We start from the raw sequence: 24,784 nt of genomic DNA, 5'->3' as shown, positions 1-24,784 counted from the left end.
TAACCTATATTAGTTCCTGCTGCTACTGTATGTTGTGTACCGAGTGCTGACTGTTATAGTATGGTTATAGCGTTGATGGATTGTTTGTTATCTCCTTACTGCTGTGATAATTGACATGGGTCTTCGTGTTGAGTTAGACCTTTTCTATCTCTATATAGATTCACTTCAAATTCTTTGTATTATAACTGTCTCTAGCATTGTTTACACTAGATAACATGATACACAAACACATCTAAATAAAGTGGTCTTTTGAGTTCAGTTTCACACTCATTCTCTAGATTTTTTGAGGTGGTCAAACAATCAAGCCTCAGGGTTTGACTGGTTTTCCCGTTACTATGGCAAACGTTATGTTTGTCGGTGATAGCGTCTTTTTTTTCATTTTACAACAATCACACAAAACGAAGTAAACCGCTTTGCACCGTTCCAGACCTCTCAAAATAAAAAGATACTTCAAAGTAGCATTTGCGGTTGCAGAAAAGTAAAAAGATAATTTTTCATAAAAATTGTGTAACTATTTAACTAAATTTAAATTAAATAATATAAATAATATTATAGATATATTATATTTTAAATTATATATTCTAATAATATGATTTTTAGTATTTATATAATTATATATAGCGTTAATTTTTAATTTACTATTAAATAAATACTTCATTTGGTAGTCAACTAGTCATAATTATCCCGCAATCACCAATTTTTAACCGATATACCAGTCTTAGAAATCACTTAGCAATGCTTAAAATTGCAATCACCTGTATCTGCCAACTCTCGCAACTGCAACCACTACTTTAACACCATTTAGACCCTTGTTTAACCTCAAGTTTCTTACTCATCGATTTATTTATAACAGTATAACATTATTCAAATATCCCTAGAGTTGGAGCACAAAAACTTTCTTAAATTAGTTACACCTGACGCGAAGAAAATGGATAAGAGAAAGATTATATCATAATTAGAAAATTAATTATTTCGAGGGAACAAATTAGAGAAGGGAAATACTAAAAAAAATATAAATTCAGGATTTTAGAAAGATAACTTGAGATTTGGATGATAATAAGAAAAGATAATGTTTTGTTTGAAGTCGACACTAATAGTATTAACACAAAATAAACAAAAAAATGATAAGAATTATATATGAATGTTCGGTCAACAAAATTGAGATAAGGCATTTTACGGAACCATTTTTGGCTCTGAATGGTAACAATTGATTGAGCGGTGGGGAATGAGCGGGTTATATATTGATGTATGGTTTAAGTGTGGTTAGTATGCGAAAAACACATAGTGCAGGATCATCATGGTTTGTCTAAAATAAGCGGTTGAAAATAATGTGAATGGTAATATGTATAGTAACCATTAAGGGGTACATATAATATATCTATGTTTTAAAAATTAAATACCGATTATATAAATAAAATTTAAAGAATTATTTTATCTATTATTATAATTATATATTTTGAAAAGTCTGCAAATCGTATTTACATGTTCTTTCAATCAATATCTTAAGTTTTTGCTGATGTAAAATTTTTCCAAGTTGTGCTATTATCATTTATACAAAAGTAAATAAATTATAATATTTACTATAGTTTGAAAATTAAATTTATCACTTATTTGATAAATAAAATATATTTAGTATAATTAATTTAATTAACTAAATAGCATACATTTAAACTTTAATTTACCTATATTATATAGATAAATTATTATTAGATGAAAGTTTTCTTTTCTTAAATTTTAGGCTCGAATGATTGCAGTATGGAACATACAGATTGGATACTACGGTACGGTTTAACTCCGGTTTATTTAAGAAAAATTCATATTGCAGAACAATTGTGGTTCATCTAAAATAAGCGGTTCAAAAAATATGAATGGTGGCATGTATAATAAATAATATAACTGTGACATACATATATAATATATATATATATATATATATATTTTATTTGTTAATGAAAAAATCAGTGAAATAAATGACTATTATATACTAATTAGTTTTAAAATTTTCAGAAATTATAAACAAAACAACAAAAAATAAATTGAATAGGAAGAATTTAGTTAATAAAAATAATTTATATTAAAGAAAATGTTTTATAGAAGTATGAATAATTCATTAAGCGCACAAGATTTTGAGTGTATTCAAATATGTACAGCATTTTTTCCACTTTTTTGGATTTAATTTTTATTTATATTTTTAACTGAAAACACATTACACTTTTATTTAGAAGTGAATAGTTACATATCTTTACATTTTGTACACGTATACCACAATAACATTTACAACATTAATACTTAAAAAATATATAATTGTAATTAGCCACACCATATTACCTTCATTTCAACTCTAGGTGTGGTTCAAAGAAAATTTGTTCCGCACTTCAATTATTCTTTTTTAATTTATTTATTTTAAAATGAAAATACAAACATTAAAAGTTATTGAATGATAACACAAATTATGGTCTGCCATGTGTTTCACTCATTCTGCATGCCACATTCAAGGTATTTATCTACCAAAAAACGCATTAATTCAAATATTTAATGACCATTTTCTATTTGTTTTTAATAATAAATATTTAAACTAAATGCATTTTACATAGATTCAACACATATTTTTTTTAGAAAAACTAGGGTGGGTGCCAAGGGCTGGGTACAAACTAGATATATGCTTTATGAGGTAGTTGTGGTTCATTTTGCTTCGTTCGAATCGCAGTTTTATAATTTGATTTATGTTGACACTTGACACCATATAGATATTCGATGTTCTGATATCCAATAAAATATATATATTTAACCGGATATTCATTTCGATTCACGAAAATAAATTTAAAAATTAGAAAAATATGAAAGTTCGTATAAACAATAATATTTCATTATAAAATAAGATAATCATCTTTTAAAACTGTAATAATTGAATAATGAATTTATTGAATATACATATTATAAAACTAAAAAGATAATTAAAATAATACATGTCACCAAAAAGTTGTAAAAAATAATTATACAATATTTTAACAATCATATAGGTAAATAATAATCAGAAAACTTAAGAAGAATAATTATACGATATAATATCAACTTGAATAGGTAAGGCTTGTAATTAATAGTATTACAAAGAACCATCATTATTTTATCTTTACAATATATATATAATTATGTATATAAGTATATTTAATAATTTAAATATGAATATAGAGATATACATCGGATCAGATCGGATATTCGTTTTAAAAATTTTAGTATTTTAAACTGATTCATTTTTAACGGGTATTGCATTTTAGTATTTGTTTTGCTTGTACAGTTACGAAAGTATAATTTTTCTGAATCGAATCAAAACAAATAATGAATCGAATCAAAATTTACATATATTTTTATCACCGATACATGCCCCACTCCATCCAATCCTACATCGGTCACTGTGCGATACATGTATTCCGCAGATTTTGATGCACTGTAAGAGGTTAAATAACAACGTTGCAAAATATCATAAATTTTATACCAATTTTGAAAGAATATAAAGATTTTATTTTGCTACTTATATGGTAAAAATAAATTCAAAACTAAAAGATAATAAACTTAAAATAAATTTATTCAAAACCATTCAAAATTCTAACGGTTGGTATTAGATATTCAACTATAAATACAAGACAGTCTTTCGCCTCTGGACACCAAATCATTTTCAGTCTTTTCTCAGATCCCCAAAAATGGTGAGAAAAAGTAAAGGTCGTCAAAAGATAGAGATGGTCAAAATGAAAAATGAAAATAATCTTCAGGTTACATTCTCAAAAAGAAGAACTGGTCTTTTCAAAAAAGCTAGTGAGCTTTGCACGCTTTGTGGTGCTGAAATTGTTGTTATTGTATTTTCGCCTGGCAAAAAAGTTTTTTCTTTTGGTCATCCAAATGTTGACTGTGTAATTGATCGCTTCGCAAACATTAATCCACCAAATCCTCGTCAACACACCGACATACAACTTAGCGAAGCCCGTCGAAATGCAATTGTTCAAGATCTCAACAATCATCTCACTCAAGTAAGTTTTACATTATCACTTATATATTTTAACTAGAAGTTATTTTAAATTTAAATTTTATAGGTATGGAAGATCGACTAATTTACTGGATTATACTCTGTTGTTTCGCTTGAGTATTTTACAATATCTACAATAGTTTCTATTTAACTAATAAGCTATTAACATCAGTTGAAAAATACAAATTTTCTCCATCTTTTAGAGTAACAGTCATGATTTATATTCTTTATAATTTATTAAGCCTATTCGGATTTTAAAACCTCTTCAAATGAATCTTTTATAAATTTATCATGAGTTTAAAAGGATTAATATGGTCGAGTGCATATAAACAATGTAAACCGTGAAAAACAGTATATATAGATAATGTATCTATTTTTATTTATTATAAAGATTAAGTATATAACTGTTTAACTTTTTTGTTGAAGTACTCTCTGATGTTGTTATGTGGCTTTAATAAAATGATACAAAAATAGGTAACAGAAGAATTCGAAATTGAGAAAAAGAGGACTGAAGACTTAAAGCAAAAGAGGAAAAATAGTCACATGCGTGAGAATTGGTGGGAAGAACCTATAGAAGAGTTGAACTTAAGCCAACTCACTGAATTCAAATGTGGTTTGGAAAAGTTGAGAAAAACAGTGACTACTGAAGCCTGTAAGAATTTTCAAGCAATTGTTCCGCGTCATAACTTCTATGGTGGAAGTTCAAATAATTCTACTTTTGGGATTTGTGATGATCATACAGATAATATCGACACCGATTTAGATCTGTATAATCATCAAAGAATGGTGGCAACGAACACATTCGCTTGCAATCAGCACAACATGATGGTTCCTTATCATATTACATCACCATTTGGGAATATTGCTAATAGTAACATTATTGAAGGGTTCGCTCCAGAATACAATCAAAACCCAAACCAATTCTGTTTTAAGCAAGAACAAATGTCTGAGTGTGACCAACATTCAGCTCATCCTCCTCGTTTCGGACATGGTTACTATTAATTTTTGTTTTTTTTGCCATAAACACAATGTTTTATTTATTGTTTTTGTTTTGTTGTTATTTTATACATTTGGGATGGTGTTAGTATGGGAATTATTACTGCCAATGTTTATTTTTTAAACTTGTTGAACACAGTTTTAGTCTGTGGATTTTTTATATTTCAAAAATTTTCAAATTTATAATACTTTTTTTCCAACTTCTGTTATGAAATATATGTCATATGTATATTCTTACACTTCTCTGAAAATATTTATATTTGCCATATGTTTACACAAAAGATAATAATATGTTTGAGATGAGTTTGTTGAAAGCAAAAAAAAAAATCATCTAAAATTATGAATACTGTTCTAGAATGATCAATTATAGATTTATAGGACCTTAGTGGAAAACTAAAAATATAACCTAAATATTTTTGTATTATTAAAAGAGAAGCAAAATAAATGAATAACCTTAGTATTTCATTTACATTTGTGTCATTTTGTTGATGTGTCAACATGACAATGATTCTCAGCCTACATTTACTTCTACCCTTTCATAACTAGATAAATTACTAAAAATTGCCATTAGACTGATTTAGTTGTGATATAATGTTGGCAACACATAATTTTTGAATTTGTATGGCTTTATCTCATTCTCGTGGGTCATGGGCTCTTCCACATTCACAAGAAACCAAAATTCGTCTGTCTGCCTACGTAGAAAAAATTATTAGACAAGCAGGTATACACAAGTAACCACGTGTATTCATGTTTTTAAGAATAGTAACCTACATTCAATGTTTTCTTAAGAACACTATCCCACAATCATTGTAAATATATTGAAATCAATATTGTTATGTAAACAATTTTTTTTTTCTTTTCGGATGCTCTTCATTCTACAATTTTAATATTGATGTATGAGTTTTTATATGGAGTGATAACACATTTCGTAGTTACTGAATAAAATCCAGAATTTGTAATAACTTTTTTTTGTAAACTGCAATTTGTAATAATTTACTAAGCAACTTTTTAAAATTATGCTAACATTTTACTAGGTGAAATTGTTTGCAATAAATGAGATCATCTATTGAAATATTTTATTATTATAATAGAATCTTTATTTATTAAAAGTTGCTATATTTCTAATAAATTATAAGTTTAGTTCCCAAATATGTATATACGCGTTTCAGACTCCATGAATGTGAATGTGAATCTCATAAAGTATTCAAATATGTCATTTTACAACTATATGCTTGGTGACCACGCAGTGCAAAGATCTACCTAAGATAAAAATGTATTGATTCACTAGATCGCAATCCTTCAATGCAGATCAACAATATTTGTCCAATATTTCAAATCATTGAATGTATAACGATATATATGGCATTTCTTCCTGTTATATATTTACAAATTAGTATTCAAAGAATTAGTATAGGAAAGTTTTGACTCAAACCTGTATTTGAATACAAAATTAGAACAATTTATGCTAAAATTTTATTAATTTAAAGTCATATATACATATTTCTAAACTATGATCAAATGCATTAATTCATTTAACATTGTGCAATTTTATTATTAAAAGAGAAGCAAAATAAATGAGTCATTAATTCGTTTAACATTGTTTCTTCTATATAAACTTTCACCTACCAATCTCGTCATACATTTCATCCCAAGTATAAACTTTTACCTTTGTATTGATTTTGTTGGGGATTTGAAGCCTTTCAAGTATACTTGGAAAATGCAGGTGAAAATAATCAACTTGTGGAAACAATAATATGGTGACGTTGGAGAGACCATCGAGATGGTGTTGGTCAAAAACATAAGTTGTTCCAAGTGTTGCAAGTATATGTTAAAGATTCGTCTCTAAATTTTGTGTTCTACAATTAAAACTAGACTTTGATCAGCATAATTTTTATTTTATAGTCATTATAAAAGAATTGGTACAAACTCTTTCAAACTATTTTTTTTTTAATTTCTACAATTTCCATACAATACCTTTTAACATCTATGATTTTATCTTTGTAAGTTTGGAGTATTATCATTGAAAGATTGCATTATTTATTTTTAAAATTGTATATTTGGTCATGAAAAATTTGGAAAACTACACAACAATTTTTGAGCTTGAAATATTATATGAATTTTGATTTTTTGTAACTAAAATAATTCATTATTTTATTAAAAAGATGAAATTTTTGGTAAGATTTTCTCAATATATTTAATTAAAATAAGTGTTAAATTTATAGTTAAAATGAATTTCTCATTAGTATCTTTAATGAATTATTAAAATTTCAAAGTTTTCAAATATCATATTTTCTAAATAACACATAAATTAAAGGTTATTTATATACTACTCCCTCCGTTTCATAAATATAGGTTTTTTGTCTTTTCACACATATTAAGAAAACACATTAAATCACTATAATAAATGTATCATTTTCTCTAGTTTTCAATTTTTAATAATTTTTAACCAATAGTAATTCTACAAAGTCAATTAATTTTCTTGAATGTCACAACTTTTTCATTGAAAATATAAAAACTATATCTTTGTGAAACAAATTTTTTTATAAAACATCTAACTTAATGAAACGGAAGGAATATTATATTTTGTACATAATATTTTTTAGATAATATATTGTTGTGATTTTCAAAATAAATAAATAGCTAATATATTGTTGTAGATATAAAAGTTTAGCATAAGTTAACAATTTTATTTTTTGTATAAATATTAAATAATTTAGTTCTTTTAAATAGTGAAAGATATTTTATTTTATTTATTTATACGAAATTAATACAGATTAGAACAGTTTGTGCTATTTTTTATTAATTTAAAGTCGCATATACAAATTCCTATCCTAAGACCAAATGCATTAATTCATTTAACATTGTTTCTTTAAGATAAACTTTCACCTACCAATATCGTCATACATTTCATCCCAAGTATAAGCTCTTACCTTTTTATACAATTTTTTCTTATAAGTTTAAAATGGTTGTATTGATTTTGTTGGGGATTTGAAGCCTTTCAAGTATATATGTGGAAATTACAGGTGAAAATAATCAAGTTGTGGAAACAATAATATGGTGATGATGAAGAGACCATAGAGATGGTGTTGGTAGAAAACACAAGTTGTTCACATTCTCTTACAAATCTTATACTTAAGCCTCTTCTTTTAATTAAGTTATTATTTAATAATTTTCAAATATTTTGTTGGTTTTTAAAAGGACTTTTTCAAATTCAAAACCGAAAATTTTAAAATATTATCTTTGCTCAGCTTTTTCGCAAAACTAATTATTGATTTAGTTATTTTATCTACTGAAAAATTTATAAAAAATATTTTAAAACTCTAGTCAATGAGTTTATGTAAAGGACAAGGAGAAGAAAATATGTTATAAAATTATTATTCAGTTTGTTTGTTTTTTCTATCTGATAATGATAATGCTAAACTTTTTTTTATAACAAATGAGGGCATATTTTTAAAAATCGCTTATTTATGTTATTAGTGCTCTGTGTGGGTTGCCATACAGCTGCCGCTCGACAGTCTCCTCAAGTTCCTCTCTGTAGTACAGATTGCTCTTCTTGCTCATTTAATTTCTATTTTAACCTTTTTATCTGTCAAGCTTCTCATGATTTTCTACTAATTCGTAACTTAGTTAATTGAAAAACTCATGAATGAAAATAACAATGTCGATTTGATATGATGAAACCATACGTGTGGGAACAAAACGACAGAAGTTAGCGAAGGAAATGACAGAAGTTAATGAAAAGCATTTTTAATATTGTTATAATTATCTTGACTTTTAATGAAAAGAAATAATTTTAGATTGATTGAATCCATATTATTAGTAGGCCACTGAAGATGATGATGCCAACTAAATACCGACGAGCTCCACTTTGGGGCCAGCTCATCTCTCATCTCGAAGTGGTGAACAGAGGGACAGATAAAAGATTGCGTAACCGATGGATGCACTGTAGCTTATTTCAGTCCCCACCTGGGTAGCCAATGACGGCGATTAACCTCTTGCATGCGTCCACGGTGTTCCCCTATTATTATTTTTTTTTTTTTTTTTTTTTTTTTGCTAAATTGTAAATATCATTAATGAATGAAAGTTTGGTTACAACAAAGTTGAACCAGATTTTGCTTGAAAGCTGATTTGTTCTTAGAAGCCGCAAAAAAATAAAAAACTCCTAAGAAACATGAAGAATTAAACCAAGATAGACCACATACGCCAATCTTGGTGTTAATTAAATTCAGAACAAAAGACAACACAACACCCTAATCACAGCGCTTCTTGCACATCAGGATAAACCGAAATGAGCAAGAGTGATAGTTGTAAGGCAAGCTGAACGAACACTCACCAGCAGGTGGCTCCTAACGGTTTCGACGGAGGCGGCAGCTACGGCTCCGGAACGCCAAAGGAGGAGGACGTCGAGCAACAGAGCCAAAAACTAACTCGGCTTGAATACCAAAATGTAAACTCGATGTGTCGTCGCTGACGGTGAAGAGCAAATCTTGTCAAGCGCAGGCGGTATAATCAGCCTCATCCGGCCACGCGACAGTAAACTTGCGACGGAGACATCAAGTCCAAAACAATGGCAACGCCGGAGCTATGAAGAAGCGGGTTGAAGTACAGGAGGAGAGATGATCCCCTCAAAGCATGTGCCCCAACAGAGAAGCGAGAGCTCCGACGTCTAGCAATAGACACCATCACGGCGGGTCGTCCTCAAAACCCTAGGAGATGACATCACAACGCGAGAAGCGAAGCCTCGGAAACAGAACCGTTGAGAAGAACCATGGATGTTGTCGATTGAACTACAATGGAGGTCCTCGATGGTGAGCCTCGTCACCACTTTTCTCTCAGATCTGAGAGGAGAAGCTCAACACTGACCTTGAATCGAATCGAGGAGGAACTGACTGGACGAGACGAAGATGACGGGACAGAGACGGCGACGCGTCGAACGTTCCGGCGGATCTCGGTCTCAGATCTGACCCAAATCTGAGCTCAAATCGGTTCTCACAAGACAGATCCAGGACGCCTAAGAGAATCCAACCCTTGTCGAACCTCGCCGAAGCTCCGGGGAAACCACATACGACCATGGTTTCCGGTAGATCCTCGGGGAAATCCAGAGACGTCGCGCAAAGAGGTGAGAACAAGAGAGGATCAACAGAGGAAAGAGGCGGAGCTTGGATATGGCGGGGTCGGCAATGGCCCTCTCGCAGCGTCGAGAGACACCGGAGAGGCAAGCGGAGGAGCACGGGAAGATGAGTCCCCAGCTATTATTATTGTTATTATTTTTTGTTCATGTTATTAATAATTTTTGCATATGAGTTCAAAATCATATCGAAATCAACAGAAATATTTGTTTCCACTGTTTAGTAATGGTATACATATCCCAGCAAAGCAATTTATTACGATTGCATGAATCATACAGCTACCTAAACAATTTTTCAGTTCAAAAACAAGACTTGAGAAAATATGGAAACAAATAAAATAAAAAGATTTGAAACAAGAAGGAATGAAGAGAAAAATTAACTCTGCCTCTCTGGAATCTGATAGGTGAAGAAGGTAAAAGCTCATTGTTTCACATTGACCCCACAGAATCTTTTTATTTTCGTTCAACCAAATATAATATATTTTATTTAATTACTATTTCAATATACAATCCCCAGCTATTTTCCAGGCTGTTTCTATTTCTCAACTCTTTCAATTTTTATACCTTCTTCTCTTTTCTTTCTTCACTCAGCATCTCTTTCTCTCAAACCTTAATCGTGTTTGCTTTAGCTCTCTCGCCAATCTCGAATTCAAATGGATCCGTGCTCTTTCGTACGGATCATAGTCGGGAACTTAGCCGTTAGATTCCCCGCGCCGTCGTCGTCTACTTCATCTGAACCGTCTGTTTCCGGAATCAATACTTCCTCCGCATCAGCTCCTAACTGCTACTGCAAAATCAAATTCAAGAGCTTCCCTCGCCAGATCGTTACTGTTCCGGTTATCTTCCGAACCGAATCTGAATCCGAGACTCGTTGCTCAACCGTCGCAGCTTGCTTCAGTCTAAGCAAAGCTCAGATCGAGGCCTCCTTGAAGAAGCCTAAGTTAAGCGTCCTCTCCATCGAGACATACTCACGCGGGGACAGCGTTACAGGCGCGTCGTGTGGACTCGCTTCCGCGAGTGAGAAGCTGCTCGGTCGATTCGAGGCTTCGCTGGATTTGAAAGCTGCGGAGACGAAGACGTGTTTGGCGCATAACGGATGGGTGGCTTTGAGCGGGAAAAGGAGGAATAAACCTGGATCGGATCCGGAGCTCCACGTTAGCGTACGGGTTGAACCCGACCCGAGATTCGTATTTCAGTTCGACGGTGAGCCAGAGTGTAGCCCTCAGGTTTTCCAAGTACAAGGAAACACTAAACAAGCTGTCTTCACTTGCAAGTTCGGCGCTAGAAACTCTAGTTCCGGCGATCGGAATCTTCTTCACAGGTTAGTTATAAATAGAAACATTTCCTTTTTCAGATATATTCTTTACTTTGATAGCAAGAAATATTTTTTATTATCATAAATTGATTTTTGTTATTAAACTACACAGTTCGTCAATGATGTCTGAAACGAGGAGTAGTTGCATATCGTCGATGAAATCTGAGAAGGAACAACCGTCGAAAGAGAGAAAAGGTTGGTCGGTAACGGTCCACGATCTCTCCGGGTCACCCGTAGCGATGGCTTCTATGGTCACACCTTTCGTTCCGTCCCCCGGTTCGAACCGCGTGACGCGATCGAGTCCCGGCGCGTGGCTTATTCTCCGACCCGACGGTTGCACGTGGAAGCCATGGGGACGACTAGAGGCGTGGCGTGAAGCTGGTTACTCTGATTCACTCGGTTACCGTTTTGAGCTCTTCCAAGACGGAATCGCCACCGAGGTCTCCGCGTCGTCGTCTATAAGTTTGAAAAATGGCGGGAGTTTTGTTATTGACGTCACCGGCGGGACAACCACGGTGGGATCGACGCCGACAACGAGTCCTCAGGGAAGTTTGGATCTCGGATCCGGTTCCAGCTCCGGGTCGAGACCAGGATCGGGGTCCGGGTCGGATTTTGGATATCTACTGCCGCAGCATCCGGCGCAGAGCAGAGGGTTCGTGATGTCGGCTTCGGTGGAAGGAGTGGGGAAACAGAGCAAACCGGAGGTGGAAGTGGGTGTAACGCACGTGACATGCACGGAGGATGCAGCAGCGCACGTGGCGTTAGCTGCGGCGGTGGATCTGAGTTTGGATGCTTGCAGGCTGTTTTCTCAGAAGCTAAGGAAAGAGCTGAGACAGCAAAGCCAGCTTGGTGTCGTTTGACGTCTATTGCTTTGTCGTTTTACCAATTCATGAGTTGTCTTCCACTCACAATTTTTCTTTTCTTCTGGAAAATGTTTTTTTTTTCTGAGGTAGCGTTAGGAATTAGCTGGCAATTTTTTTTAAGAATGTGGATGCCATCATTATTAAGATTGTTTATATGTTTTTATGTACAGCTAAACATGACAGAAGCAACTTCTTATGTCATTATCCTATCCTATTCATATCCCAAGTCCAAACAGTGCCGGTCCGGACTCGTATAACGCCTAAAACAGACGACAAAAATACTGCCGTTTAACCATAATTAAATTTTACTATACTTTAAACATGTAACCACAATAATACCAAATATTATTAAAACAAGTTTTTAAAATAAAAACATCGAAACATTATCTGCAACTCATCTTGTAAGTTTATTCTCTTTATGTTTACAGTTTCACTTTGTTAATTTTATTTCTTAAAAACTTTCTTACAAATTCTGAAAGCAAAAAAAAAAAAATATAAATTTATAAAATAGAGCAAAACATATTATAAATCACTTTAACATCAATTTCACTTTATAAATTTTAATTGAGATTTCATAGAGTTTCGTTGAATATCAAAACCTATGATAATTTTAGGTGTTTGAATTTCAAACAAATTTCAAAAACTTAACAAAAGAAGAAAATAAGAAATAATAAAAGATGCAGCTATTCCTACTATAACCAATCACAATTTTATTGTGGAATATGAACAATCTATAATTCAAGTTAATTATTGTAATATTTCTTGTTTATACATTTATTCTAGCAAATATTAGCCGACAAAGATAAAAAAAGAAAAAATGGAAAAAATGTCTTGATAAAGTAGATTTGTTTTAAATAAATTTCTTATCTAGTAATATACTATTGACTGTAACACATAAGAAAAAAAAAGTAGAGATGTTTAGTCAAGAAAAGAAAACTAATGATACTAGAAAAAGTAACAAAATCCTTAATATATATAAAAAAGGAAAGTTTTTATCAACAAAAAAGGAAGACAGCGACGCTGGTGTCGAACCCCGAACACGACAACAATAGGAAGAAAGACAACCCTCCCAGGTCACTAGACCAAGGCGAAGCATCTGATAAATGGTGCTCTTAAATATCTTTTATTTTTTGGCGCCCAAAGTCTTTGCTTTATAGGCTTTAGCCCAGGACCGGCCCTGAGTCCAAACATGTAAACATGGCACAATCAGTACTGATCATCTGGTTTTCAATACTGATCATCTGGTTTGCACTGTGATCTCATCGTCATAAACCAATGGGTCTAGCCCAACCTCGTTCCAGGATTCGTTATGGGCAATTCTTGGTTTGTATACTTGAAAACAGGGCTTCTTGGAACAACATTGGTGAAGCAAAAAACGTTTTGAGTGATAGTGATGAGATTATTGAAGTTTCATAGCCCATAGATTGGACAAACCTAAAGAAGGGTGGCTACGTGGCTGATGTCAAACTCCCGTTTGGAATACGTTAGGCGCTAGTCGGGGGCAATCTCAGACCTAGCGAGTTACCAAAAAATCGGGGAGTACTCGAAGATTACGCGGATCCTAGTTTTAAATACAATTTAATATATTTATAATATAATTAGTTAATTTTAAACATGATGACACATGTTTTTAGACATAATTATATAATTTTTTATATATAATTTTAAACAGCCTCTTTTTGATTCGTCGAACATTTAGATTATGGTGTGTTTGGTACGAAAAAATTCTTAAATGAAGTAATTATATGTTTGTTTTGGGTTTTATAGCTAATTATAATTATTTAGTAATGAAAAATCTATCAATAATGAGTAAAAAATAATCAACCGTGTTTTAATTTTACACGGACGAAAAGAGAAAAAAAACTTAGGCGATCTAGGGGAGAATTAGGCAGAAATTAGACGGCCAACGCGAAAATTAGGCGGTCTTGTGCAGATCAACGGCCAACACCGTTTTGGACATATTCGCCGCGATCAACCTCCAAACAATGCTTAGACGGCCGCGTTTTTGAACAGGGTGTGCAACCAAGAATATCAAAATTTGCAAATAGTTTCAAAAATTATATTGCTAGGAGAAAGGTCTGTTTATAAAATTCATACAGGAGTTTTATATTACCGAATCATTGTGTTTTCCATAAGATAATCGATACTACTAATTATTTCAAATTAAGCAAAAATTTTAAAATTAAACTCCGAAGTTAGCGACGATATATAAAGCATATATAAACAACTATTGAACATAAAGACAGTTTGGCCGAGTGGTCTAAGGCGCCAGATTTAGGCTCTGGTCCGAAAGGGCGTGGGTTCAAATCCCACAGCTGTCAAATTTTATTTATTTACATTCATTTTTGTGGTAACAACGTTTACTACTTTACTTGATTCAGGAACTTCGTTTCGGTGTTCACCAAAGAAATGTTCGTCATTTTTCTCATTGACGCTGTGTTCGTTTTCCTTCTTTTTTTTTCCTTTTGATAAAGCAAAATATTAATCTGCAAATAAAAAAAAATTATAACAAAAGGATTGGTGGATCGTAAACGGTGAACATACATGAAAAAGAAATCGAATGTCCATGAATAATTAAAGCACTAAAAAAATAAAAAAATAATGTGTATATGTAACGTGTTGGTGAATGGTGCATGCATTATTCATCGTATTTTGGAAAACAAATATTCTCGTTTCTATATTTTAAATAGAAAATCCAATACCTTAATCAAAATTGATAAAATCATATTATTTATGCACAAATACGTAAACAAATAGTAAGTTTTTTTTTTGTGTATAAAATTATTTTTGGTGTAAACAAATAGTAAGTTTGAAGGGAGACTAGTAAAAACTTAAAAAGCCATGAGATTTTTATTTATAATATTTCATACAACCCTTTAAGATACATCACAACATGACATAATATGATAAAACACAAAGATCGAGAGACATCTTCTGATGTTTCTTATATAATTTGTCAAGTTACAGCTTCAAATAAAGTTCAAAGTTTCAACCCTGGTTTGGTGGCATCAGTCAGCTCCACTATCCACCCCTTCTTATCCTCGACCCGGCCCATCTGGATATCCGTTAACGTCGCAAAGAGCTTCGCAGCCAATGTCTTATCACCTGTTTTGAATTCAGTCCTGTACGTGTTGAATATATATATACACCCAATTCTTTAGTCAACAAAATAAAACAAAACACAAAAAACGATTCTTGGTATAGTATTGTGTATATTTGTTGATAACAAGATTACTTTTTCTCCTTGAAGGTTACGGACGCAATAGTTGTCACAATTGCAGCAGTTCCACTGCAGAAAACTTCTTCGGCATCGAGAAGATCCTCAACGGGAACAACACGTTCCTCAACCTATTAAAAAGATGAGAATCAAAGCAAATGATCAGATTTAATGAATATTGTTTACAAACTTGTATCAAATATGATGTTGAAATTAATATTCAAACCTTGTAGCCGAAATCACGAGTTAATTCGATGACACTTTTACGTGTGACTCCGGGCAATATGGTTCCTGAAATCTCTGGAGTCGACACAACATTTCCCTACAACACAATATTACATATCGGTCATAATGTACACTTAAACATCTTAATAAAACGTCTATGTGACTATTTTTTTCTAATTACCTTGACTATGAAAACGTTAGAAGCGAAAAGCTCTTCGACGTTTTTGCCAGTTGCAGCATCCAAAAACAAAACATCAGAGAAACCTTTCGCTTTCGCCTCTGCTAATGTTATCCAAACCTTCAACAACGAAAATTTATTACATTCTTAATTAACTAATCGTTCAGAGATATAAAACACAGCTTATGTTAATATTATAGGCAGTACAGGACCGTTTTCTAGCATGTGAATTGGAGGGGTCAAACATGGTTTGATCTTTAAAAAAATCTTAATATTTTTAAACAAATGTATAAATTAGAACCTAAATTTGTAGACTTTTGATTATACTTTGAATTTAAGTTCTATAATTTAAAAAATAATGTTTATAAATTTTGGAACATAATCTAAGAGACCTCTATGTAATTGATTATTTCTTTCAAACTTACAGGAGAATAGTTTGTGATACTCTTCACACCACCGGTTCCACTTGGAAAAGCACGACGAAACTTATCTTCAATTTTCAGGTTCAACCCCGCGTTATCCTATACCAAGAAACAAAATTTCACCAAAATCATTAAAACATTATAGTTTAGAATAATAAAGATGATGTTGAGAATGAGAAGAACACACTCACCTTGTGATAACGTCCAACGGGACATGCAAACACTGTGAAGGTGTACTCGGGAACAGGAAGTGAGCCAAGTATAGGACCACTACCAAACAAGATTGGTCTGATATACAATGTTCCTCTCCCCGGAGGAGGAATCTATATATACAAAATTATAAGAAGTCATTATATATTTCAAAAATATATTCATTTTCATAAGATTTATTATCATGTATATATGGTATAGAAGTTTGAGCATAGCTTTGTACATACCCATTTCTTGTTGGCAAGAACAACTTGTTTAACGGCGGAGACGAATTGATCGACCGTGGGATAAGGCATACAAAGTCTGTTGGCTCCCGATTGAAGGCGGAGAGCGTTTTGGTCTGGTCGGAATAGAACAATCCGGCCATCTTCTGTCCTGTACGCCTTAAGCCCTTCATATAAGCCCTATTCATGTCCAAACCACATATATTTCAGATATTTTGCTTGCACATAACTCAATCCGCCATCATCTTTTCATATATTAAAAGAAAATTCACTTGTACAATTTATAGGGCAGTCTATTCATTTTGTTATATATATTAATGTATTTTAATTTAAACATGTTTATAGTAGTTATCTAATTAAACACTTACTTGAGAGTTTATTGTGCCATCTATATCTACAAAACTGTACAATTGTACGTAGGTCACAATAAATTGATAGCAATATCATCATATGGGACAACACATTAATTCAAACAATTTTGTTTGATATCATATACTATATATATTACGATGTTGTCAAATTTACAAGTCTAATTAATAGGTAAAATATGCATGCAATGCTAAAAAATATCAACTCTATTTGTGATGATGGATGCATGTTCTGATTATAGGTTTTCTTAATTAATTGATCTCTACTGATTAATAACAAACCTGGCCATAGTTAAGAACTGCAGAGCAAGGGCTGATTTGGATATCAGCATAGGGAACGATCTTCCCCTCTTGGAAACTCTCTCCATGTTTGCACTTGGCAACATACATGTTGTCGGTACGACAAAACCCGAATCCTAATTCTTCCCACTTCACATTAGCGTATTTCTCATCCGAAACACTGTTAAAAGAAATAATAATCATCATCAATCATATATCATATTATCAGACTTAAATACGTAAATGCGTGATTATTATAATCTTTTCTTAATGCATACAACTTTTTTGCAATGATATATTTTACCTTGTAGGAAGAGATTGCGCAGAAGGAGCCATGGATTTCCTGTTTTGATAGTCGAGTTGCTTTTGTGTAAGAAACTTGAGTTGTCTGTCTTTAAGGCTTTGGAGTGCTTCTCTTTATATATACGTCTGCAACCAACTTTTAATTATTTCTTATAATAATTTTAAACTTAAGCTAAAAAATGAAAAAGTGAAAAGGTTATTATTTCTTGTTAGAAATTAATAGCTTTATATAATTTGTTCTTTTTTTTTTTGAAAAATGATATTTTTTTTCTTGTTAAAAACAACTTCACTCACTGATCCGATTAAGTTTATGTCTGCAAATATTTTTTCGAAAATTATGTATGATTATCATTGTAGCTATATTAATTTCTTGATGTTAATGTGCTATATAGCTTTTGGTCGGTTATTTTACTAACGTCTTTAACGAAAAAAGAACAAGAACCCTAGTTAGATCACAGAATAAGCACCACGTGGAGAAACACAGTTCTTTCTCGTCACGTGGAGAAAACTTTAAGATTTAAGAATTTGTTTGTAATTATTAAAATTTTGAGGATGTGGCTGAAACTGAAAGAAAGATAGTGTTTAAAATGTGAATGTGCTCTTAGTTAGGTGGAGGTTAATGGGTAGGAAGAGGGTAGGTCAAATGTGTATTAGTGAAGGATTCAAATGTAACACACAAAATTTTCGAGCTGTAGATAAATTCTGATAAAGAAAAGAGATCTCTTTAGCTAGTTTCAATAATAAATAATAACTCTACATTCTTTGTTTTGTTCATAATCACAATTATAGTTATCTCATGTTTATTTTTAATTTTCTAACTTAGATTTACTGTAAGTTTTTTAAAAACTATTATCACTTGTCTCAAACTAAAATCCAACTTAAAATGGGACTAAAGACCAAAGAGATGATTGTAAAAATTAAAATATTACATTTCACTGTAAATTATACAGTTAGACTAATCAATACTATTAAAAGGGAAGGAGTCTTAAAAAATCTACCTATAAAAGTTGTTTGGACCCTTTTATTTAACTCATTATTTTTTGGTCTTACCTTAAATTTAGACTAACAATATGTTATCATATATTTATCTAACAATAATTTATTCAATTCCTTTATTTATTCAAATATCACTCTTAAATCTTAATTATTACTATTACTATATTTACCATTTTGACTTTTAATCATAAAAACATTGAAACTAATGTTTTATATTATCACTTTTATCATATAATATATGATTTAAAGCAAGAGAAGTTACATGATATATATATGTGTACATTCTAACTTCCTCTTTCTTTTATAATAACATAATCATATCATATATAAACTTTCCTACTAAAATCTCATATTATATACTAAATTTTTAACACTCTATTTTGATAGATATTTTCATATTTAAAAATGAGTTTTCTAAAAATATTTCATCAACCATGTTTTTGTACAATAACATTAAAAATCTATATCAAAAGGTTGTTGGACCCGATATATACGTAATAGGTCCACATCTGTTAGGGTATTTAGGATCCTAAGAAAATTCGAAATATCTAAAAAATCTGAAAAATATCTGAAACACGAAAAGTACTTGAAACTCCAAACAAATACCTAAAAAAATTCAAATACCTAAAAATTCAAAATCTTATTCAAAATCTGTCACTAAACTGGAAATACCCAAAAGTTTATCCAAATACCCAAAAAAAAAATTTTATTTGAAAATTTATCTGAAATCAAAACTATAATCATAAACCAAAAACCTAAAAAAATATCCATAATGCTGGAAACATATTCGAAATATCCAAATATACCTAATAAACACAACATATTTATGATTGGGTCAAGGGTAGTACCCGGACACAAACAAAGACATGCGGATCCAAAAGAAAAACCCCAATTCTTAACTTCTCTTGACCTGAACTAAAACTATATTTCTGGGTCGGTTCGGTTTGTTTTTTTGATCCGGATATAATTCTCATGCCTAAAAAAATTTACGTAAAAGTGTACATATAAAATATCAAATAAACTAATTCATAGATTATATAACTGTTAGAAATTATATTTTCGATATAATAAAACTTTGTATTATAATATAATCCAAGAAATCCGCGCTTTCCAAGCGCGGGTCAAAATCCAGTATTTAGATTAAAACATTCATTGATAGTATGATACCATCCATGTACGCGAAAGTTACATTTTCAGCTATTAACAGAAAACGTTAAGGTTTGATTAATAAGTTTTTTTTTTTGAGAAAGGGCCTTCAATTGATTAATAAGTTTTTTTTCTAGAACTTGATGCACTCATGTGCTATTTTCCTTATTTTGTAAATGGAAAACAGTATTGGGGTCTCCTTCAACAGCACCACTCATATTCCAAATGATTGGAACAGATAATAGAATTATTTTGACCAAAAATAATAGAATTATTACAGCCACAAAAGGTACATACTAGAAGTTGAAAACCCTACATTAGTTTATTCTTCCGAATACAACGTATGATATCAACCATACGTAATTATGTTTTACATAGATACAACTAATGAAACGATATTCTATAACGTTAAGTTTTTTTTTTCTTTTTTTGTAACACAGATACGTTACAGTTTTCTTAATTCAAGAAAAAGCCGGATATAGATTAAGAAATACAGATCTAGTTATCCATTTGCATGCATCATGCGTCCATCTTCTTAGAGTACATATATATCAGTATATGAGTATTGTCAGTGTGTTTTGTTCGTATGCTCAAATATAGCTTTGAAGTTTTTATTACATTCATACCGCAAAGTAGGTGTGGGTGTTCGGTGGACTGTTCGATATCAGTCTGGGTAATTCGAATTTTCAGATTTTCGGTGTTATGTTCAGAAGTACTATTCGGGTTTTACTAATTATCGGATCGGTTTCGGTTCGGTTCCTTCTGGGTTCGGTTCGGATTGGATGTAACCAATGTTTAAAATCGTCCAAAAATATTTTTTTTAAACCTTAAAAATTGACAATTTTTTTTCAAAATATATAAATTGTTTACAAATCTAATTAAAAATTAGTTAAACTATCTAAATTAATTAAAAAGTATTCAAAATAACAATTAAAACAAACTAAAAAATATTTTGAATATCCTTAAATATCTAAATCATCTTAAAATAAATAAAAATATTAACATATTTAACTAATCTCGGTTATCTTCGGATCCTAGTTCGGATGTCGGTTCGGTTCAGATTATAACCAACTACCAAAGTACTAAGCTCATAAGTCTCGTTCAGATATTTTTGTATAACAGTTCGGATTTGGTTTTGGTTTTTCCGGTTCGGGTCTAGGTAGGTACTTCGGGTTGAGTTAAAAACGCCCAGGCCTACCGCAAAGAAATACAGATCTAGCTTTTGAAATTTTGTTTTTTTTTTTTTTTTTTGGTATAAATGTTAAAATTTATATCGTTTTTTAAGAGTTTACATTGTTGTGTGACACAACTTATTACATAGAAGGATAAGAGAGAAGAGAATGAACAAGAGAGAGCAAGAACAAGGAAGAGCATTAACTATAAGGGGAAATGAAGCAGAAGTACAGCTCAAGCAACGACGGGGATGGGGGTGACGCCGTGGTTCGAGACAATGACAGTAGTCTATCTCGCATAGCACGATCCATCACTCGGAAGAACGCCTCTTGAGTTGAAGACAAGCCTTGGAAGATGGAAGCCTTGAGTTGAAGACAAGCCTTTTGAAGTTTTGTTTACATTAAGATGTTCCCTCATGAATGAAAACACTCTTCGATTGTTACGTAAACATAAAATTAAGATTGATAAAAAAAAACATAAAATTAAGCAAATTTCTTCTTCTTTTTGTGTGATTTAGGTGTGTGTGATGAGGGAGACAAGATATGGTGGACTGCGAACTAGCTTTTCATCATACATAATAAACCTAAGTAATTTGTTTGTATTGGTTAGATTGAAGGAATGAAATGAAAAACTATGATTAAATTTTAATAGTGACTTTTTATAGTTTATTATGGCATGAATATGAATATGAATGTAACAAAAGAGTTTTTGCCTTAGAAGCCAAAAGGAGACATAGTTCACCGTACTGCGCGACCCATTTTCGTAACTCGATCATCATCGTTGCATCGTACCACACCGACGGACTTACCTGCATTTGCATTAACAATGATGCAATATTTGACAAAAAACATCAATTTTTTTTAAAAAACGTTTTGCTTAGACATTTGATGATCCAATCAAATACATTTTTGCTTTAATTTGAATTTCCAATTTAACATAGCAACTTTTTTTATTTCTAATTTAGTACATCAAAATATATTTCCATAAAAAATATACCAATTTGTAAAGTACGATTCCATGAATATTCATTTTTTATTCATAATATTGTTAGAAAGAAAGAAAATTAGTGTATTAAATTGATAATTTAAATTAAATTGGTGTATTACTATGGACTTTTCCTTTTTCTAATTAATATGGGCCACAGGCCCATGTCTAAAGTCGGTATTTCTATTTTGATACAAAAGCCCAAATAAGTCGTCGAATATTTTACAATCACATATCTACTTCGAGCCGCGCCTATCGCACGAACAGCTCATTCCAGAGAGGAAACCAAACGATCGAAACCCTAGAAAGCAATGGCGGAAGCGAATCCTGGCCGTGGAGGTGGAAGAAGAGGCGGCGGACCAATGGACGACGACAAACTGGTCTTCGAGACGACGGAAGGGATCGAGCCCATCACGAATTTCAACGATATGGGGATCAAGGAGGACGTTCTCCGCGGCGTCTACGAGTACGGTTTCGAGAAGCCCTCCGCGATTCAGCAGAGAGCGGTCATGCCGATTCTCCAAGGCCGCGATGTTATCGCTCAGGCTCAGTCCGGTACCGGGAAGACCTCCATGATTGCCCTCTCCGTCTGCCAAATCGTTGACACTTCGTCTAGAGAGTATGCTTTGACAATAACCCTAATTTCAATTTTTGAACTTTGATTGTTTTTAATGTTTTGATTTTCGTTATGGTTTTTGATTCTAGAGTTCAGGCGTTGATATTGTCGCCGACGAGGGAGCTGGCTTCACAGACGGAGAAGACTATTCAAGCTATTGGATTGCACGCGAATATTCAGGCGCATGCTTGCATTGGTGGGAAGAGCGTTGGAGAGGATATCAGGAAGCTGGAGAATGGTGTCCATGTTGTGTCTGGGACACCTGGTCGTGTTTGTGATATGATTAAGAGGAGGAGTCTGCGTACCAGAGCTATTAAGCTTCTGATTCTTGATGAGTCTGATGAGATGCTTAGCAGAGGGTTCAAGGACCAAATCTATGATGTTTATAGATATCTTCCACCTGATCTTCAGGTAAAATTTCGCTGCTCAAACACTATTTGGTTCCTAATTCTTGTTTATTGGGTTTGCTTTCTTACTTTTGTTGATTAGCTGCTTGGAGTCTTGGGTTTGATAGACTTTTACTTTGTAAAGGACATTGTTGAGTTGCTTGAATGATCCATGTGTATTTTTTGGGTAGCTATTAACTGTAGTTGGGCAAGCTTAGCTCAGTTACTAACCTAATACCTTATGTTTATAGGTTTGCTTGGTTTCTGCAACTCTTCCTCACGAGATTTTGGAGATGACATCCAAGTTTATGACTGAACCAGTGAAGATCCTTGTGAAGCGTGATGAGTTGACTCTTGAGGTACGTTTCTTATTCTGAATCTGTATGCGTGGGGGCACACCCATATTGCTTCACTGGCTAACTTTCCTGTAAAACCTTTTTCAGGGCATTAAACAATTTTTCGTTGCTGTTGAGAAAGAGGAGTGGAAGTTTGATACACTTTGTGATCTTTATGACACACTTACCATCACTCAAGCTGTTATCTTCTGCAACACAAAAAGAAAGGTAATCCTTGTGCTCATCTTACTATATTTGAATGTTTTAGATGATCAGGTTCTCATGTTGTTAGTTACACTAAGCTCCTAGCTATGCGATCTTAACTTGATTTGAAATCATGTAACGTCTTGAAAAATTGTACTCGTTTGTGAGGCTATTTGTACTCGTTTACTCTTTAAAAGGAAGGAGTTAAAACACCACCTCCATTGCCTTTAGTAGACTGCGGCCTTTTAATTTATTAGGTGATGCTATATACCAATATTGATGCTTTCTAAACTTTGTTTTCAGTTAGTTAACACTAGGTTTCTATGGTTTCTTTTCAGTGCATCACTTAACTATCTCCTCTTTTATCATAGGTGGATTGGCTAAGTGAGAAAATGAGGACTAACAACTTCACAGTCTCATCGATGCATGGTGACATGCCTCAGAAGGAGAGAGACGAGATCATGAACCAGTTTCGGTCAGGCGACAGTCGTGTTCTGATCACGACAGATGTATGGGCACGTGGGATTGATGTGCAGCAAGTAAGTCATTACTTATTCGCTATATCTCGTGTAGATACTTGGGCATGAAAAGTGTTAAAGTCTCCTCTGTTCTCTGATTATGTGTCGTGAGATTGTAGTAGAGTTTAAATTGACATGAGGAACTTTCTTGAACAGGTTTCTCTAGTCATAAATTATGATCTCCCCAACAACCGTGAGCTCTACATCCACCGTATTGGACGATCTGGTCGTTTCGGGCGTAAGGTAACTGATTGGTTATAATTTAATTTCTTTATTGTTTCTTGGCTATTTATAAGAGTAGAAAATGGATATCAACCAACTTTACGGCTATAATTGTAGGGTGTTGCGATCAATTTTGTTAAAAGCGACGACATAAAGATCCTCCGAGACATTGAGCAGTACTACAGTACCCAGATTGACGAGATGCCAATGAATGTAGCTGATCTTATCTAAAAGACCTTGTCTGAGAATTTTTTTGAGATGGCGTTTGTGGCTTTGTAGTGAGAAATATCTGAATGAGAGAGAATTCTTCAGATCTTATGTATTGCACTATCTAATGATGCTTCTTTCGTGGGTTCTTTTGAACAATTGTGGTAAATGTTTAATGATTTGAGAAGCGTTTTGGGTTGAGAGTTTGGTCTTTTTCTTCCTCGTAATTGATTTTAGGGATCGTTACTTGT

At 32.5% G+C, this 24,784-nt stretch overlaps 4 protein-coding genes and 1 non-coding gene across 5 annotated transcripts; 4 read left to right on the top strand and 1 right to left on the bottom strand.

Moving 5' to 3' along the window:
- Positions 1–2,673: 2,673 nt before the first annotated feature.
- LOC125608863 (agamous-like MADS-box protein AGL62) lies at positions 2,674–5,644 on the top strand. Its single transcript, XM_048779422.1, has 2 exons — positions 2,674–4,022; positions 4,493–5,644. Exons 1-2 carry the CDS (start codon positions 3,699–3,701, stop codon positions 5,018–5,020), a joined length of 852 nt encoding a protein of 283 aa, XP_048635379.1. The 5' UTR covers positions 2,674–3,698; the 3' UTR covers positions 5,021–5,644.
- Positions 5,645–10,689: 5,045 nt separating this feature from the next.
- On the top strand, positions 10,690–12,487 carry LOC125608862. Its single transcript, XM_048779421.1, has 2 exons — positions 10,690–11,463; positions 11,570–12,487. The coding sequence occupies exons 1-2, from the start codon at positions 10,796–10,798 to the stop codon at positions 12,315–12,317; spliced, it is 1,416 nt and encodes a 471-aa protein (XP_048635378.1). The 5' UTR covers positions 10,690–10,795; the 3' UTR covers positions 12,318–12,487.
- A 2,074-nt stretch (positions 12,488–14,561) lies between these two features.
- On the top strand, positions 14,562–14,641 carry TRNAL-UAG. Its single transcript has one exon. It is a non-coding gene; the product is annotated as a tRNA-Leu (tRNA).
- A 503-nt stretch (positions 14,642–15,144) lies between these two features.
- On the bottom strand, positions 15,145–17,857 carry LOC106409036 (methionine aminotransferase BCAT4-like). The gene is made up of 9 exons (XM_048779420.1): positions 17,748–17,857; positions 17,447–17,624; positions 16,800–16,976; positions 16,554–16,685; positions 16,366–16,461; positions 15,944–16,060; positions 15,764–15,859; positions 15,556–15,668; positions 15,145–15,442 (listed from the first exon to the last, which is right to left on the bottom strand). Exons 1-9 carry the CDS (start codon positions 17,777–17,779, stop codon positions 15,301–15,303), a joined length of 1,083 nt encoding a protein of 360 aa, XP_048635377.1. The 5' UTR covers positions 17,780–17,857; the 3' UTR covers positions 15,145–15,300.
- Positions 17,858–22,287: 4,430 nt separating this feature from the next.
- Positions 22,288–24,744, top strand: LOC125608861 (eukaryotic initiation factor 4A-III homolog). Its single transcript, XM_048779418.1, has 7 exons — positions 22,288–22,664; positions 22,751–23,072; positions 23,299–23,406; positions 23,491–23,610; positions 23,958–24,125; positions 24,261–24,347; positions 24,444–24,744. The coding sequence occupies exons 1-7, from the start codon at positions 22,357–22,359 to the stop codon at positions 24,555–24,557; spliced, it is 1,227 nt and encodes a 408-aa protein (XP_048635375.1). The 5' UTR covers positions 22,288–22,356; the 3' UTR covers positions 24,558–24,744.
- Positions 24,745–24,784: the final 40 nt, after the last annotated feature.

This window comes from Brassica napus, chromosome A5 (genome assembly GCF_020379485.1).
Source record: "Brassica napus cultivar Da-Ae chromosome A5, Da-Ae, whole genome shotgun sequence".
Lineage (NCBI taxonomy): Eukaryota > Viridiplantae > Streptophyta > Magnoliopsida > Brassicales > Brassicaceae > Brassica > Brassica napus.
This window is presented reverse-complemented; position numbering and strand designations above follow the sequence as displayed.